Genomic DNA, 16919 nt, shown 5'->3' with positions numbered 1-16919 from the left:
TCTAGGAACTCTCAATACCCTTCTGAGCTGTGTTCCTCTCAATCTGGACGGCCAATCACATCGTGTATAGAGTCGGCAGGCGGGGCCATAATGACGACGGCCGAGTTGCGTTTGCGCTTCTAGTAAACACAGAAACTGGCAAACGGCGGTCTTTCGAATCAGCTTTGACTGCGATTAAAGACTTGGAGTTAAGCTTTTCTCTGAGAAAAGAACAAAGAACGGCACTGAAGTCATTCTTAAAAAGGGAAGATGTGTTCGGAGTTCTGCCGACCGGCGAATGTTTAATCTATCAACAAGCTCTGTTTCACCTTCGTTGCTCTGGTTGGTGTAGCGCTATCCTATCGCGTGCAGATGGAGTTTGAAAGACAACCGTTTATCCCGCCCCTCAGATTGAGCTGTCTATGGTGAGTTTCCAGACCAAACATCTTGATGTGGGTCTGGCTTGTCAGGCTAGATTTTATGTAGATGATATGCAGATTCACATCCTTTCAAGACCAGGTAAACATGTGGACATTGTGCATCTTTCGTAGTGTATCACCGAGATCAAGATTTGGATGTCTAATAATTTTCTGTTTTTAAATAGCTCTAAAACGGAAGTAATGCTCCTCTGCTCTCAATTGCAAAATGTTGGTTCTCTTACTTTGCCTGTTGATGTTGTTGCCTTAGAATTTGATCAACTCTTTTGTCTTTTCACGTGTTGACTACTGACTAATGGTCTTCAAGCTGGAGTATCTAAACCAGGGCTATTAAAATCTTACCCTGGAGGGCCAATGCGGTGCAGAGTTTAGCTCCAACCCTAATCAAGCACACCTGAACTTGCTAATCAATGTCTCCAGGATCATTAGAAAATCACAGGTGGGTGTGTTTGATTAGGGTTGGAGCTAAACTCTGCAGCGCATTGGCCCTCCAGGGTAAGATTTGAATAGCCCTGATCTAAACCCTCAGTTGACAAACTTCAATATTTCAAAATTCGGCTGCTAGAGTTCTGTCTGGGGTCAGGACTGGTGATCATATTACCCATGTCTTGGAGTATTTGCACTGGCTCCCCATCAGGTACTGTATCGATTTTAAAATCCTTCTGTTAGCATATAAGGCTTTGCAAAATCTGGCTCCTCAATACTTGACTGATTTATTAACGCCTACGAACCATGTCGTAATCTGTGTTCCTCTTTTTAGAGTAGTCCCTTGGTTTTCCCAGAAACAGGGCTTCATTCTAGGGATAATAGAGCATTATTTTCTTATGCCCCTTAGCTTTGACTTTTAAATCCCTTTTCAAAACATTCTATTTTAGGATTGCTTTTACTTCATTATTCATTTGTATTTGCTTATTTTTGTATTTAAAGTGTTTTCTCTGTTCTTGTGTTTGCTTGTAAAGTGCTTTGAGAAAGTGCTATATAAAATAAGTGTATTATTAATATTATTATTATTATTATCTTTTTGTTATTTGTAATTTTGCATTATTACCTTTTATTAGATTTTTGTAATCTGACAAAAATGACAGTTTTTGCTTACAGAACAATGTCTTTGGGTGTTCAGGCAAGTAGGGTTGTGATCATGGATCCTAAGTGCCCAAATCCACAGGTGAGCATCTTTTATCGGTAACACACTCAAACTGATCTTCCCGTATGAGGCCTGCTGTGCCCAGACCCACAGCTGTATACACTGATCCCTGAGAAGATGAGCTCTCCTCTAAATTTTAGTTAGATCTGCATTGTTTTAGTTTAAGTTTTAGTTTAGTTAATTCTGCATTGTAAAAAGTGCTATATAAAAAATGGACTAGATATTGGCACACTTGAATTGGATGTGTAAGGGTTGTTGTTGTTCAGATTGTTGCAATTTTATGTCTTTGTCTTGAAAAATATTCTTATGTCCATTATGGCAACTAATTTGCTAAATTGGCTGCCAGCACAAAATTAGCCTAAAACATTTTTTCCCTAAAACACATAAACCCACGAGTGCCAGATATGGGTACCATAACATTTTAAAATGCATGAATTTGTATTTAATTTTAACAACATTTTATAAAAACATTGTAATGTATCAATTTGCTGTTATTTATTTAAAAACTGAAGAAAATCATGCAGTCACGGATCGGATAATTTTTCGGATCAGAAAAAAGGGGGAGGAGACTATTTTTATTTGCTTTCCATTTATTATATGAAAAATGTTGGTGTTAGCATAACCTATATGGTTATGGTTTTAACAAATATAAAATAAATAACCAGCTGAATAAATCGCATTTTACACAGTTGTTAAAGTGTAACGTGAAATACAACCTGTGATGTGAAAATGGACCTGAGCATATAATGAAGATTTTCAGTGGAGAGAGTAGACCTCTCACGCCTGTTTAACACATAGACTATTCATTATTTTTATTTAAAATCCAAAAGTTGGTACTGAACATGGCTTTTCATCATTGCAGTTCTCTTTGTAGGTCTACACTCTTTTATATCATGTTTAAACACACTACATTTAAACGTTTTATTCAATTCATTTATATTTATATAGCCTAGTACCTTAGAAACAGGCTGTGGAATATGTTAAAATAACAAACATTTTAAAATTAGAACTTAAAATAGACAAAAACAGCCAACTTGTTTTTTCTTTAATTTTTTAAAAATCTTTTTAAAAGAAATCCTGCAGGTCATAAATAACTTTTTTCCCCTCCAAAAAAGGAGTGTTCTCCATTATTGCACTTGTATACCTAAAGCTAAATGCCATTTCCTTGCTTTACCCAAGGCAAAAAGCCATGTGTTGACTTTGAAAGAGTACACTTTACATTATATGCACCTGTGGGGAAATTACTAGATTTTCGCATCAATGTTTTTTTTAATGCAGACAGTGTGCTATCACTTTAATTCAGCACGTTCAGCACAGCAAAACAAAGACTTGTGCTGCGTTCCAGTTCATTTTTTATCATGCCCTTCACTTGCGAAATTCCCTCCGTCCCGTTCACTCGGATGTGCGTCATTGCTTACGTTGCATGAGTGCCCACTACTGGCGGAACATTTGCTATGGACTGAACTGGAACGCCCTAAGCCTTTGATCACTTGGAATCCACTATGGAGTTGATTTATTATTGTTTTCCTTTACGAAATTGTTTAATGCAGCATTCTATACGTATATGGATGTGTTTGGGTTGTTTTAAATGTTTTTTTACATATCAGAGCTGTTTGTGGTGGGGTAAATTAAACGTGATATGTGGTGACGTCACAATCGCGTAGCATTGTGGTATATGAAGCTGCCTGAAGTGTACATATGGGCTGTGTCCGAAAACTTAGGCAGCTGACTCGTTGCCTCGCTGCCTCATCAGGCAATGACCCTGCAGGCAGCGTTTTGTGCATGAAGGCACCTCACGAAACTAATTTCGGATGACTTCTAGGGCAGTGTAACAGTTTAATGATCTACAGCTAAAGAGAGCTCTGGTGATAACTAAACACATATTTAATTACTACAGTAGTGATTTCTCGCTAGAAATGATATCAGAAGTGGAATATGTTGGTAAAAAAAAACTTACATTTACACACAAACTGACGCAACTTCTGGACGCCATCTTGCAGGATTGTGGGATATCAAAGGCAACGAAGGACACGTGTGCTGCCTTCAAAAATCGATCAGATGAAGGTATCTCAGGGGACAGGAAATGAAGCAAACATTAGATTCGGACGTGGCTCGATGCCTTCCTGTCTTGAAATGTGTCCTCCGAAGGCAGCATTTTGCAGGTTTCGGACACAGACATGAAGTAGACTCGCTCTCTCAGTCAAAATCGAAGGACCAAGGGTCTGTCCATATAAACTTCCATTGTCCACTTCACGAAGTGGAACGCACTTCAAAATGGCGGTGGGGATTCCCCCAAGGGGAAGTGCTTAGGGAAGTTCGCACTGACGGACTGAAACTGCGTGCAGTGTGAAAACTGTAATCTGTTAAAATGGGTACGGAAAAAACACACACCGCAAACAGACTCTACTGTGTGTGAAACGGGCATCAGCAGGTGTCGCTTCAGATAGCCATGCTTGATGTAGCCTACTGCTACTTTCATACGGCTCTCTCATGCTGCCACAGTTACGTTACAGTTTTGTCCACCACCCTTCTTCCGTCGTCATTATATTTCACGGGGAAGCCGAAATGGTCTCATGCGATGTGAATGACGCGGGAGGCTTTTTAAGTTCTTCTGCTCCTTCGCTAGCCATTGTTGACTGATTATGCCTTCACATGAACCACTGCTGTTTCACTGAAACTCGGCATCGAGTTTAAAGGAACAAAATTACTTAAAAAGCAATATCGGCATATGAAATGGTCTTTTCCTCTGCGATCGCTAAACAATTAAGATTAATCCGCAAGTTAAAAACAAACCGCAATAGATCCGCGGGTCACATGCGTGCCAAACCGTGGATCGTGATCTGTTTGGATCACGGATCAACTGCAATCCATTGCACCCCTAACAGTTAGTATTCATTTAATTTTCAAGGACTTTTGGCTTGTTTCTCTTCTACTCGTTTCCTTTGTTCTTGTTTCCTGCCAACAGTTGTCATGGATACTCATTTAACGAGCACACCTGTTTACAATTTTTTTTACAAAAAAATAATAAAAAATTCACCAGTTTAAATCTCCATCATCATCGGACTAAAACAAGACAACTATGTAATCTATGTAAACTATGTAGCCTACCTAATTTGTCTCCACTGTTTTTGATTGAGTCCTCACATGTCCCTAATTCTGTTAAATAATGTATATATTTAAGCCTTTCCTTCCTTTTACTGTACAGTCAATGTTAATGTGGTTGTCATTCTCCAGCTATCTCCTATGTGTTCCCTTTTTTTATCATTAAACACCTTTGTGCACTTAAATACACCCACACTTGACATACTATAAGTTCTATATAGTCTTACAAACAAGAATGTATAATGCTTTATGTACATTAACACGATTATAATGCATTATAATGGAGGATTCTAACATGTTTTCTTATTTTAAAAATGTGGTGCTTCTCATTCAGTGTGTGAAGTGCTGGAAACCATGGGTATATGTGAGCGCTAAATATTGTAGTTTTATCTAAAGCCAAACATGTTTCATTCAAGCCCTTTCAGCTCTGTGCACGTTCCCTCTTTCTCCAGACGTGCGCCACACGCTTAACGCTCAAACGCAAGCCCCCGATGATATCGTCCATCGCAATGTTTTACTGCAGACATCTAATTTAATCCCAATTTGGTAGAAATCACCCAACCCTACCCAAAACTATTCTTGGAAATATTGGAAATATTTTCTTTATTCTTGTTTTTAAATAAAGGTGAAAGAGAATAAATAAAATCACAGATTCTTGATTTTATTTTTTTATTAATTTTAAAAAAATATCCCAATTTTCCTGGAAATGGGGAATAGAAAGTATAGACAAGTTAATGTTTGTCATAAGAGCCACATCTGCTTTGACATTTTTTCTTGGTAACACTTGATAGACTTTTTTTTTTTCTTGGTAACACTTGATAGACTTATTTTTCTTGGTAACACTTGACACTTCCTCTATTAAAACCTTAAATCTCTGCTCCGCACTTGTCTCAGAAAGCTGTAGCTCTCTAATGACAGCACAATGAACCTGCTTTATATCCTTTTATTGGTCCTTTGTTCAGCTTTCAGTAAGTGCATCACATTTCTCTGCCTCAGATTTTGTGTTTATCAACTAGGTGTAAGGAGTCAATATCAGTTTTGCTGTGTTTTTGTAGATGTGTCTGATGCATGGGAACCAGATTACAGGACAATGACAGGTGTGTTAACTTGATTAATTTAAATCTATATATGTATTTAAAAAAAAAAAAGATAGAATCAATATAATTTTGCAGTGTGTTTGTACAGCCTCTCCTGATGCATGGCATACCACTACTACTAATACTACTACTTCAGTGACAGGTGCGTCATCCAATCTAATTACTTTAATTTGTCAGTGACTGCTCATTTTCAAAATAATTCAATAGTCATTAAGTCAATATAATTTTTAATGTGTTTTTGTACTCATTCACTGGTCAGTGATACAATAGTTTACCATTCAACGAAATTGTCTGACTTTATTGTACTGTCAAAAAAAAAATATTTCAAAGTGCAATTTAAAAATGTAGACAAATCTTGACTGAAATATTTGCTTCCACTCTCAGAAAAAGATACCAAACTTTTGGAAGTAGGAGTACTTTTGAAAAAGGACTGCTCTAGTGACAGCTTTTGTTTTTTTCCTGAGTGTGTCAATGATATAAACTAAGCTGAGCTCATAATGTTCATGAAACACCTTATTTTATTATCCTAATATGTCTGAGCTATTAAAATTTTTATTTTAAGGCAGCTCCAATACCTATATTTAATTTTGGAGGAAACATACAGAGCATTAAAAATAATAATACATAAATATAACATTAATCATTTACTACTACTTTATCAAAAACATGGAGTTGTACAGTGAATACAGAGTTAAATAATAAATGTTAAACTGTGACTTATTGAATACTGTAGTGTTTCCAGGTCCAAGTCTCTACTCAGTTTAATCTTAATAGCTGTTTATGAGCACTAATCATGTCTAGCTCACCTTTAAAGGGGTTATGTACTGAATTATTTTTTTTATTTTATAAATTATTATAACAAATTAAATAACTATTAGTAAGATTGTTTACCTTAAAAACTGTCATCATTTATAAATAAAAGCTAATATTCTACCCTAAATGCATCCCTAAGATTTAAACACAGACATTAATGTAAATCCCCACTGCTATGATTGGGCGACAACTTTGTATATGAAATATGTGTTTGTGTTTTCTACGTGTTTTACTATTACAGCTGCTGAGAACCCATCTTGTCCCCCACGTCCCTCCAACCATGTTTTTTTTACTTTTTCCCAGTCTGCGTTTACGGAAAAAAAAGTTGCCAACCACCGCCAGGGTTTTTGATAATTTTAACAAAAATGTAATAGCCCATAGAATATTTTGTTGTATGAATATCTGAACATGCAATATATCGAAATAAAGAATAGACCCTCTGCTTTTAAACAAACAAACAAAAACAAGCAAAAAAATTATCCTAGCTTGGTGCATTCCTTTTTTTAGCAACACTTAAGTTTCATAAAAAAGCATAATTTTGAACAAATGTTTGTCAAAGACTACAACTAGATTCAGAGTGATTATCAAACACAGATGGAGCAGACCAAGTCCATTAACACCATTATTTTCTATACACTTCTACCGTGTTTGGTTGTGAAATGTATTTTGCACACTAGACAGAGTTGTCTGCAGTTCTTCATATTGTAAAGACATACAATGTGAAACCTTGTCGCTGACCCATTGTGCAATGTGCACACAGCACCAACTGAATGCTACCCCAGATAGTCGTGCAGTGTGAAAAGAACAGTGATCTGACTGCTTTAAAAATTGTGCAGTGTAACCTCTGCATTAGATGGCCAATACCATCTAAAAAGTACTTTATTTAGAACCCATAGATCTGTATACACTTGGAAAAAGCAACTTCTCTCTAAACAGACATCATGAGCACTACTACAGATATAAGCCAGCAAAAGTTTTGGACGCCTGCCTTTATGCACATGAACTTTAATGAAGGGAACTTTAAATGTAGGTAGCCCACCCTTTGCAGCTATAACAGATTCAACTCTTCTGGAAAGGCTTTCCAAAAGGTTTCAGAGTGTGTATATGGGAATATTTAACTATTCAACAGGCCTTCTTCGGTCAGGACTGGGTTAGATTTAGTAACATCAACATTTTCCTAATCACAGAATGGAATGTTTTGCTTTTTTCAGTGTCTGATTATAATTTTCCATTCATTCAGATACCAGCTCCTTCCTTATCTACAACGAGGACCACAACAAATGTGTGACAGTCGTGAGTGCTAATGTGTTACAGGCTGTGCCATGTAATGTATCATCTAAGGCACAGCATTTCCGATGGATTTCCTCTTCACGAATAATCAGCCTCTCTTTAAGTCTCTGCTTGGAGGCAGAAAATCTCGAAAACTGGGTCAAAATTATCCTTCAGCCTTGCAAAGAACTTAGCCCAATGCAAACCTGGGAATGTAAAGATCAGAACTTGTTTGGCTTGAAGGGACTGCCACTGCATTTGAACTATGGAAATTCTAATGAGCAAAATATGATGCTGTATAAAGGCACAGGTGTTTGGAGTCACTGGTTGATTTATGGGACCAAAGAAAACTTGTGCTCTCGTGGATATCAAGGTATGACCAAACGTACACCTGACAGTTAGGAAATTTGGACAGCTATTAAGACTTTATTATGATGGCTGCAAAAATGTAACATTCGTGTTTAATTGTCTATTATGAATTTCCCTGTATGATGTTAGCATTTGTTGAACTAGGTGAAAGACTTCTGTTGTCTTATTGTCAGTGATCAAATTCTAAACTATTCTAAATTAAACTTAAACCCCTAATTTAATTTCTTTATGTTCTGCAGAGATGACTAGTATAGGTGGTAATTCAGATGGGAAACCATGCCATTTCCCTTTTAAGGTTGGTGGCCAGTGGTACGCTGACTGCACTGCTGACGGCAGGGACGATGGACAGATGTGGTGTTCAACAGAAGAAGATTTCGACACAGACAGAAAGTGGGGCTTCTGCCCCCCAAAAAGTAAGACAACACAACTATTCACTACAAACACATCACTATTTTAATGACCACCATAAGCACCGTGTATAGCAATGGTTCTCAACCAGGGTACTCAGCAAACTTTCAGGGGGCCACAAGATTACATAAAAGACTACGAAATAAGATAAAACAAGCATTAAAATGAGCTAAAACAACTAAAAGCATGGACATGATTATATATTTTAGAACTTGTACCTCATGTTATGACACTACGATTATTAAAGATCAGACTGTGGATTGTGTAGAAAGCTACAAATATCTTGGGACAGTCATAGATTCTAAACTGACTTGAAAAGAACTGTGAGATGGTTTATAAAAAGGGTCATCAGTGTTTTGCCTCAGAAAGCTATCAAGATTTCACATTGATATATCTATGATGACTCTTTTTTATCGGGCCTTCATTGAATCAATTCAATGAAAAAAGAATAATAATAATAAGTATGGTGGAGAACAATAGTGATGCCTTGTTACCGCAAGCACCACTAATAAAAAAGCCAGTTCATTACACCTTTAAATTCATAAGCACTTAACAAAAGAACACTTATCTTTAAATACAAACATGACTTTATTGATTATTCTAACACAAGAAAAAACTTAAATGGTTACTTCAGCGATTAGCATAGCTTTGTATCAGTAGAAACCCTGAAGTATATACAAATGATTGTGCTTCGCGCCAGACTGAACACGCGGCGTGAATGTATGCCGCGAGTGTGGTCGCGATTGCCTCCGCTCTCATCAGTCAATCTAATCTGACTCCTGCAGCGTTTGTGCTGTGACACTCGCGTGGCGACTCACTCATTATAATGAATAGACACGTTCAGGATTTAAATGTAATGTCTGTTCTCTAACTCAGTCACTGTAATCCAGTAGCAGTGGTTTTGGGAATGGCCTCACAGGGCAGCAAAGCATTCTGGAAGCATTGTTGTCTTTCATCCCCATGAGACAAAAATACATTTTCTGTATTTTCTCAGTCTGGAAGGCACCAAATTAAAAAATAATTGTGATTGTAAGGTGAACAATCTTTAGTGCGTTCGAGGCTATCTATAATCCATTGAATAAAAGTATTGGGGTTCATGCTGCTAAGTTTTGGAAGGTGACATCTCGAAATTGCAATTGGCATCGTGATAACTAGCCTCGGACAAAAATATGGCATGTCAAAACAGATGAGTGCAATAGATTACTAGAAAGAAGAAAAAAATTATATCGAAATAGTAATATATTTATAGTAGTATATTTAGTAATATTATATACATTATATTATATTAATAATATTATATACATAATAATTTAATAATAATAAATATTTGAAATTCCATTCAAATTAATTGTAAAAGTAATGACTAGTAAATAAATATAAATCACTGTACATTGCTATTTGTTACATGTAGGCCTGTCTTGTCTCTGTTATAGTTTAGCCTGTGTATCTCCCCATGTCAATCACCTGTGCCTTGTCATTCACCTGCTCCTCGTTATCCTGTTATCTTGTGTATTTAATCCTTCAAATTGCCCTCTGTGTTTGTCGGTAATCATTAATGTCTAGCTGTGTTGCATGTTCCCCTGAGTTTGTTGATAAAATCCATGTTTATTGTTCTCCTTCTTCTCTGTGAGCTTATCTACGAGCACAGCACGTAACACTATTGTTGTTATGGAGGAGCTGTCGTTTACACATTATATCTACACCCTTTACCCTCACTCATTTCATACTCAATGTTAAATTCAAATCTAAAGTTTTAGTAAAGTTGGAGCTAAAGTTCCGGTAAATATTTAATTATCCACCTGATTAGTAAAATTAAAATGCAGGACTGCAAATCCATTAAATTTTTTTACAACAACTGCAAACAAAACTTTTTTTTTTTCATTTTTATTGGAACATGTTTTTGTTATAATGCATAAATTTAAATGTTCATAGTACTGCTCTACTGTCTTAACATAATATAACTAGTGCGTCATCATAATATGGTTAGTTTCTATTGAAATTGAAGTATACATTTAATAAGTAGCTCTATTTGACTAACTTTGCATCGAAAGTCCTATCTCAATGTCTCTATCACCAGGGATCCTTGCCCAAAAAGGATTACCCCTGCATTGAGCCAAAGACTTTAGGGACTTTGGACCTTTGAAAGTACGATCATCACACACTGCAACATTCAAATCTGTGTCACGCTGCCGCTGATCCGGAGAGAGCAGCTGCCATGTGAATGTACCGTATAAAGCAGCTTTACAAAGTCTTTTCAACCACATATTAAATAAAAGTGTACTGTAATAAAAATGTACAGACTGAAAGTCTGATACTTGTATTGTCGTTATGCCAGAAGATGGCGACTAGTGAATGTTTAAAAAAAAAGTGTTTGTCATTGAATAATCTGTTTAAAAGATTTATTCACAAACACTGAACTATCCAATAATGGAGCACATGTTTATAACTTAAACAATCATTTGAATGTAGTCAATTTTTTTCGCTCAAATTAATGTTTTCAAAATGGACTAAAGCAATGAACATTGTCAGAACCGTTTGCATGTTTGTTTAGTTCTAAGTTTTTTTTTCCCCTTCCAAAATGTGGGAGAATCTTCATTTTAGTCAGAGTCATGCAGCTCTAACTTATACTACAGTCAATTTTGTAAAACATCTCATGTGCCCTGTGTATACATACATGTTGCCTGCTTGCTTTCAGATTTTGCTGAAGATCAGCATAAGAAAGGATTATCTTTATTCTACATCTGCTTTTTCTCCTTCGTTGTTGGTGTCGTCGTCATCATCACGACTGCGGCAGTGATCATCAGGAGAAAAGCTAAAAGTGTGTTTCACCCAATCCACTCATCTTCATGCCTAATATTTATTTGTACATAGCTTTGTGTTTTGCTCAGCAGAATGTAATTTTTTTCAACAGATTCGGCGATTACTGGGACAGATAATACTATATGGATGTTTAAGAAGACATCAGAGTTTCTGAAGAGGAAAGAAGAGGCAACAAACCAATTAATTAATTCAGATTGATCACATGTTCTGCTGAACTGTAATACTCTTTTAAAATAAAAGTAAAATACCCATCATATTAATTTTATCTACATCTTATTTTAATCACAATGTTCAAAATTGAAGGTTATACTGTTAGGACCCACTCAGTGAGCGCCCCCTGCTGGCCTCACTAACACCTCTACCAGCAGCTACGTAGTTTTCCCAGTTGGTCTCCTATCCAGGTTCTGACCAGGCTCAGCCCTGGTTAGCTTCAGTGGGAAACCAGTCTTGGGGTACAGGGTGAGATGGGTACTGGTTGTAAGTAACTGTGTTCATTCTAATGCCTGTTAGTAAATCAAACCAGTGACTAAATATCAACTTGCGTTGTTTCTCTTATTAGAATGAAAATATCAATTCAATTCTATAAAGAAAGCGATCAAACAAAGCTCCGGCTTGCAGCTGTCAATCAAACTGCAAGAGTTTATCAGTGACGCGTTTATCAGTGACTCTCAACATATAGTTGACAGCAACTATATCAAGTTAGTGTACAGAAAATGAGTTGCACAGTGATGAGATCACTGTTTTTATTCGCTCATCATGTGTGTGATCGGCTACAATGGTCATCACTGCAGCCTTTTATGCCATGATCTGAATATAATGCCAAATAATCGAAATATAATGCCATAGATCTAAATGTAATGCAACACTTTTCACGACTAGTTAACCATGAGAGTTGTAATAGTAAAATCGCACTAAAAGAGAGAGTAATATACTATTTAAAATGGAAAGACGTTAGCTAATCACAGCAGTGGGTGTTTACACTGAAGTCTCCAAGCAGACACGCCCCTTAAAACAGAGCGTTCAGACCAGAGGGCTAAAATCAGGGTAGGAAAAATGCTTTTTATTTATAAATTATGAAAATATTTGATGTGAAAAGCATTCTAAAATTATAAGTGCACACCAGGAAACATCATTAAACAATAAGACAATCCAGTTTATAAACCCTTTAATCTGGAGCCTAACGCCGTTTTCACACTGCACGCGCAAGCAGTGCGTTGGTAGGGCAGGAGCAGCGCGTATGGAGAGCAGGAGCCACACGCTCCCGTTTTGCATTCACACTGGCAACATTCGTTTTGCGCAGATGAACCGCGGCTCGTGTATTGCAAATACAAAGGAATATTGTCCATTATGTCACATTTTCCGGTGTTCTCCTCCGTCACTGTCATTCTCGTGCTTTGATTTATGATGGGCACCATATATCTGATGCAAATGTGACCTTTTCCCGTCTGTCCCAAAAACACATGCATATAACATGCTGTATTATAGATAGTTTACATGATAAAAGTAACCTTAAAGTTAAGACATGCCTCTGGGTTTAATCATTTAAATGGCCCGTTGAAGTTTAGACAAAAACTTTTGGCCGTGATGTGTTTTCATGCATTTCATTTATTTTTTTCACTGTGCAGGATGTCATGTGGTGAAACTCACGGAACCTTTTAATTAATGATTTTATGGTGACATCAATTTTATCAACAAACTATTCACTGTGGCTTGAATTCAGCGTGAGCAGCGCGGCAAAAATAGACTCGACGGCGAAACGATCTCGGCATTGCCGCTTCTGCTCTGCTCCTGTGACGCGCTGCCGCGCCATCTCTGCGTGCGGTGTGAATGCTCTAATCTGTTAATATGAGTGCCGAAAAAAACCCCGCTCCTCATGCCCTGCTAGCGCGTGCAGTGTGAAACCGCCCTAAATATGGAAGGAGATTATTTAAGTCTTAAATAACATGCTGTTTTTTTCCTAACCAATTTTGCATTTTAAATTTCCTCCATCTGCAGACACATAAACAGGTTTCAAATTCAAAATTAGACAGTAGAACAGCTCGTTTTTGTTCAGAATGAAAGTTATACTTCCTCTTTCCCAGATCAATCAATCAATCAATCAATCAATCAATCAACTTTATTTATATAGCGCTTTTACAATGACGATTGTTTCAAAGCAGCTTCACAGTATCAAACAGGACAACATTGCAACAAATTTTGATTTGGCTAGTTTAATTTGGATAGTTTATAGAATTAAATATGATCAAATGAATACATTTGATTTGTATGTTTAGTTGAATAACTTGGATCATAATTCTAGTGTCCCCAACTGAGCAAGCCAAGCCAAAGGCGACAGTGGCAAGGAATCAAAACTCCATCAGGGCATGATGGAGAAAAATAAACCTCGGAAGAAACCAGACTCAGTCGGGGTGCCAGTTCTCCTCTGGCCTATTCTACAGTGTATAATTATTACTCTGGCAACCTTGCAGGTCATAAATCATATTAGATAGGAATATTCAAAAAAATTCCTATCACGTAAGAGACGGGTTCATTTAAGATGGCGCGTCAATTACACAAGAATATGAATACTTGAAAGATCTGAGTTATTGCGTCGGAAACAGGTTTATTGAGGTTGACGTGCCGGTGAGGCAAATTGCAGATGAGAAACTAAACACTTGCAAAAGCTAGAAAAACAGAACACATTTAGAAAAATATGCCATAATAATCAACAAATTATTATTATTTTTAAATCGATAAACACATTTACAGAAAGAGATAGTAAAATAAATACAACATCTGGTTCTGCAACAGCACAGATTTCTCCTTCAGTTTATGGAATCTATGGATCATTGTGCTGGTCTTTCTCTTGACGAGCCTGGAATGTGTTTACCATAAAACTAAATGCAGAAGAATGCACCTTGTGATCTCTGTGGCTATCACACTGGATGGCTCGAGTTGGGCTATCCGCTGGTCAGTTTGGCCTATATTAATATCCTTTTACGTGCAGATGAAGCTGACCGAAGCTTCTCACTGTGGTGATTAGTCTTTGGAAAGTCAAAATGGCACCACAATGTCAACATATATACGCGCTTGCCATCACCCTGTTTGCTACTGTTTGACGGTGTGTACATACTGGCATGGAGCAGAGCGAGCGTTTTTAATTTATTCCCATCCCGCTCACAAACTTCCATAAGAATGCAATTAAAAAGCTCGCTCTGCTTCGTATCAGTGTGCACACACCGTCCTTAAAGAGCATATTGCAGGTTAAATTTTTTTTGAGATAAACATATAACCTTGTATGAAAATGCCATATGAAAAGGTAATGCAGGATTTAAAATGATTTTAAAAGACATAAGAGCACAAATTTAGCAGATAAAGTGGCCGTTTTGTTGGCTGTTTGTAAAACCGCTGTTTTTTTCAACATCGCGTCATATTACGTCACGAGAGGGAGTCGTCTGCCAAGCTCTGCATTGGCTCAGTGCAGAATAGGTTGGTATTCTGTAGTAATCAGTGTATTTTCGGTAGTTTTTCTATTTAAATTTATCATTGTCATGGAAAATGATAGTGTCCAGCCTGTCAGGACATTGAGTCCACAGGTTTCCTAAAAAAAAAAGTTAGAAAAGCTGCATTGTGGCGTTTTGTGCAGGTGAAGAGACGGTACTTCACTTCTGCATCTGCTTTGACACACGCGGTGGTGTGTGTGTGTGTGTGTGTGTTCACTTTACACCGCGGATTATCAGCGATATGATGAAGTTTAACATTGCAATACTCATGTAGTTAAAGGATAATATTAAATGATTAAATACTCACACGCAATGCTTCTTGGCTATTGTTTTTACATTAATCAATTGCAACATTGATTAATACAAAGTATGTAGGCAACATAAACACACATGCATAGTCTCACACTTTAACAAAAAAAAAGTCAGGAATTATCTGCTGATAATGTATATTTTATTCAAGCGTACATCGTTCACTCAAATACATACTCAAAACGTCATACATCCCCACACTATCGACGGTGAATTGGCACAAAATAAACCCATAACACAGAATGAGTGAATAAAGTATCACATTAACACTGTCTGTGGCTCGGCCGCGGCGGAGTGTGACGGCCGGTCGCGGATCCGTCAGACGATCAGCTCGGAGAAACCGCGTGAACTGAGCACCGTAACTGAGGCGATCCGGGCGAACACACACACACATACACGAGCGTTCGCGTTAAACAGAGACTGAAGACTCAAACCAGAGACTCAGTGTTGCTGCTAGCTTTAGATAGAAAACATTACTTGTGTGCAAATGATTTGTTGAAAAGCATAGAACAGCAGCCCTTTCAACAGAAACAACCAGAGAGGGAGTGAGGACGCACGTGCGTATGTATGTGTGTGTGTGGTGTGTGTGTGTGTGTGTGTGTAAAAAGGCACTGTAATGGTTGCAGCAACTGAGCTATAGCATACTCATAGATCTAGCCTGTGACATGGTTGTGCATGATTTGGCAATAGGGGAGAGCCATGCTGGTGAAAATCAAGCCGACTCCCGATTCTTTTTGGATTTTGTATGTTTAAAAAATATCGTGAGAGAGGGAGGTGCGAGAAACGTGCTCGGCTCGTCGTGTTTTTCCTCACATGCTGCGAGCCACGACCATACGAGCATCCACAATGTCCACGCGAGGGAAAAACATCTTCTGCGAGCTCATATTTCAGCAAAAACAGCACCGGTAACGTTACGCCGCGCGCCCGGCTTTAACGTCTAATGTGGACGGCGAGTGTGACTTAAGCGATGGTCTGAACTTATTATTAGTTTCTGTTATTGGTATCAATACTCCTAGATGACCAATAGCAGCTTTGCGATTGCCTGATACATGATAATTATCTGCGAAGTATTGTAATCTGAGCACAGTGTTAGCGTATAATGTTATGAGCCGACTCGCTCACCTGCTCTGTTTTCCACTGTTTCTCCTCACACAACAACTCAAATCCTCTCCTCTGACCGTTGTTCTGTCTAATCCTGGCCTGTCCCTTATTGTGTGTCATAATTGCATGGCTGTGGTCTGCCATATGAGTATTAATAAACATTTATAATTTCCTCAGTGTCCGAACTGTCATTGCGATCCATTGTTTTCCTATGGTTGAAAGTCACGGCACTCCCTCTCGTTATGTCACTTCCGGTTTGCGCATTTTTAGATGCGGAAGTAAAATTTCCTCACAAAAACGACTCAAAAAGCCTTATTAGCGTATTTACAAGTATATTTTAAAGAAATTCTAGGTCCTACATTATTTTTCCATACACTGACTCACTGGAGTCTCTAACCTGCAATATGCTCTTTAATGCCAGCTACAACTTGCTCGCTGGTATCTGTGCCTGTAATGCGAGTTCGCAGTATACAGTAAACGCTGTTTAAAACCTGTACCATGATCCGTTTCAACCGACATAAAATAACATCGATAACATCTCAACCGATTTGAATCATTACGTAATTTGTATTGATTTTCAATCGGCTTA

The 16919-nt window shown here is 37.6% G+C and overlaps 1 protein-coding gene across 3 annotated transcripts; it reads left to right on the top strand.

The window, feature by feature from the left end:
• The first annotated feature begins 892 nt into the window (after window positions 1-892).
• Window positions 893-11887, top strand: LOC137039153 (macrophage mannose receptor 1-like). 3 transcript variants are annotated; one of them, XM_067414401.1, is made up of 8 exons: window positions 893-1053; window positions 1515-1581; window positions 5718-5759; window positions 5848-5901; window positions 7813-8214; window positions 8450-8623; window positions 11314-11436; window positions 11530-11887. In XM_067414401.1, the coding sequence occupies exons 3-8, from the start codon at window positions 5753-5755 to the stop codon at window positions 11634-11636; spliced, it is 867 nt and encodes a 288-aa protein (XP_067270502.1). In that variant the 5' UTR covers window positions 893-1053; window positions 1515-1581; window positions 5718-5752; the 3' UTR covers window positions 11637-11887. The 3 variants fall into 3 exon arrangements, with proteins under 3 accessions (XP_067270502.1, XP_067270501.1, XP_067270500.1); XM_067414400.1 differs by having other exon boundaries at window positions 1502-1581; XM_067414399.1 differs by lacking the exons at window positions 893-1053; window positions 1515-1581 and adding an exon at window positions 5573-5630.
• Window positions 11888-16919: the final 5032 nt, after the last annotated feature.

The sequence above is a fragment of the Pseudorasbora parva genome, chromosome 13, assembly GCF_024679245.1.
Source record: "Pseudorasbora parva isolate DD20220531a chromosome 13, ASM2467924v1, whole genome shotgun sequence".
NCBI classification, from domain to species: domain Eukaryota; kingdom Metazoa; phylum Chordata; class Actinopteri; order Cypriniformes; family Gobionidae; genus Pseudorasbora; species Pseudorasbora parva.
Note: the sequence above shows the minus strand (reverse complement) of the source record. Positions and strands in the feature narration are given on the sequence as shown.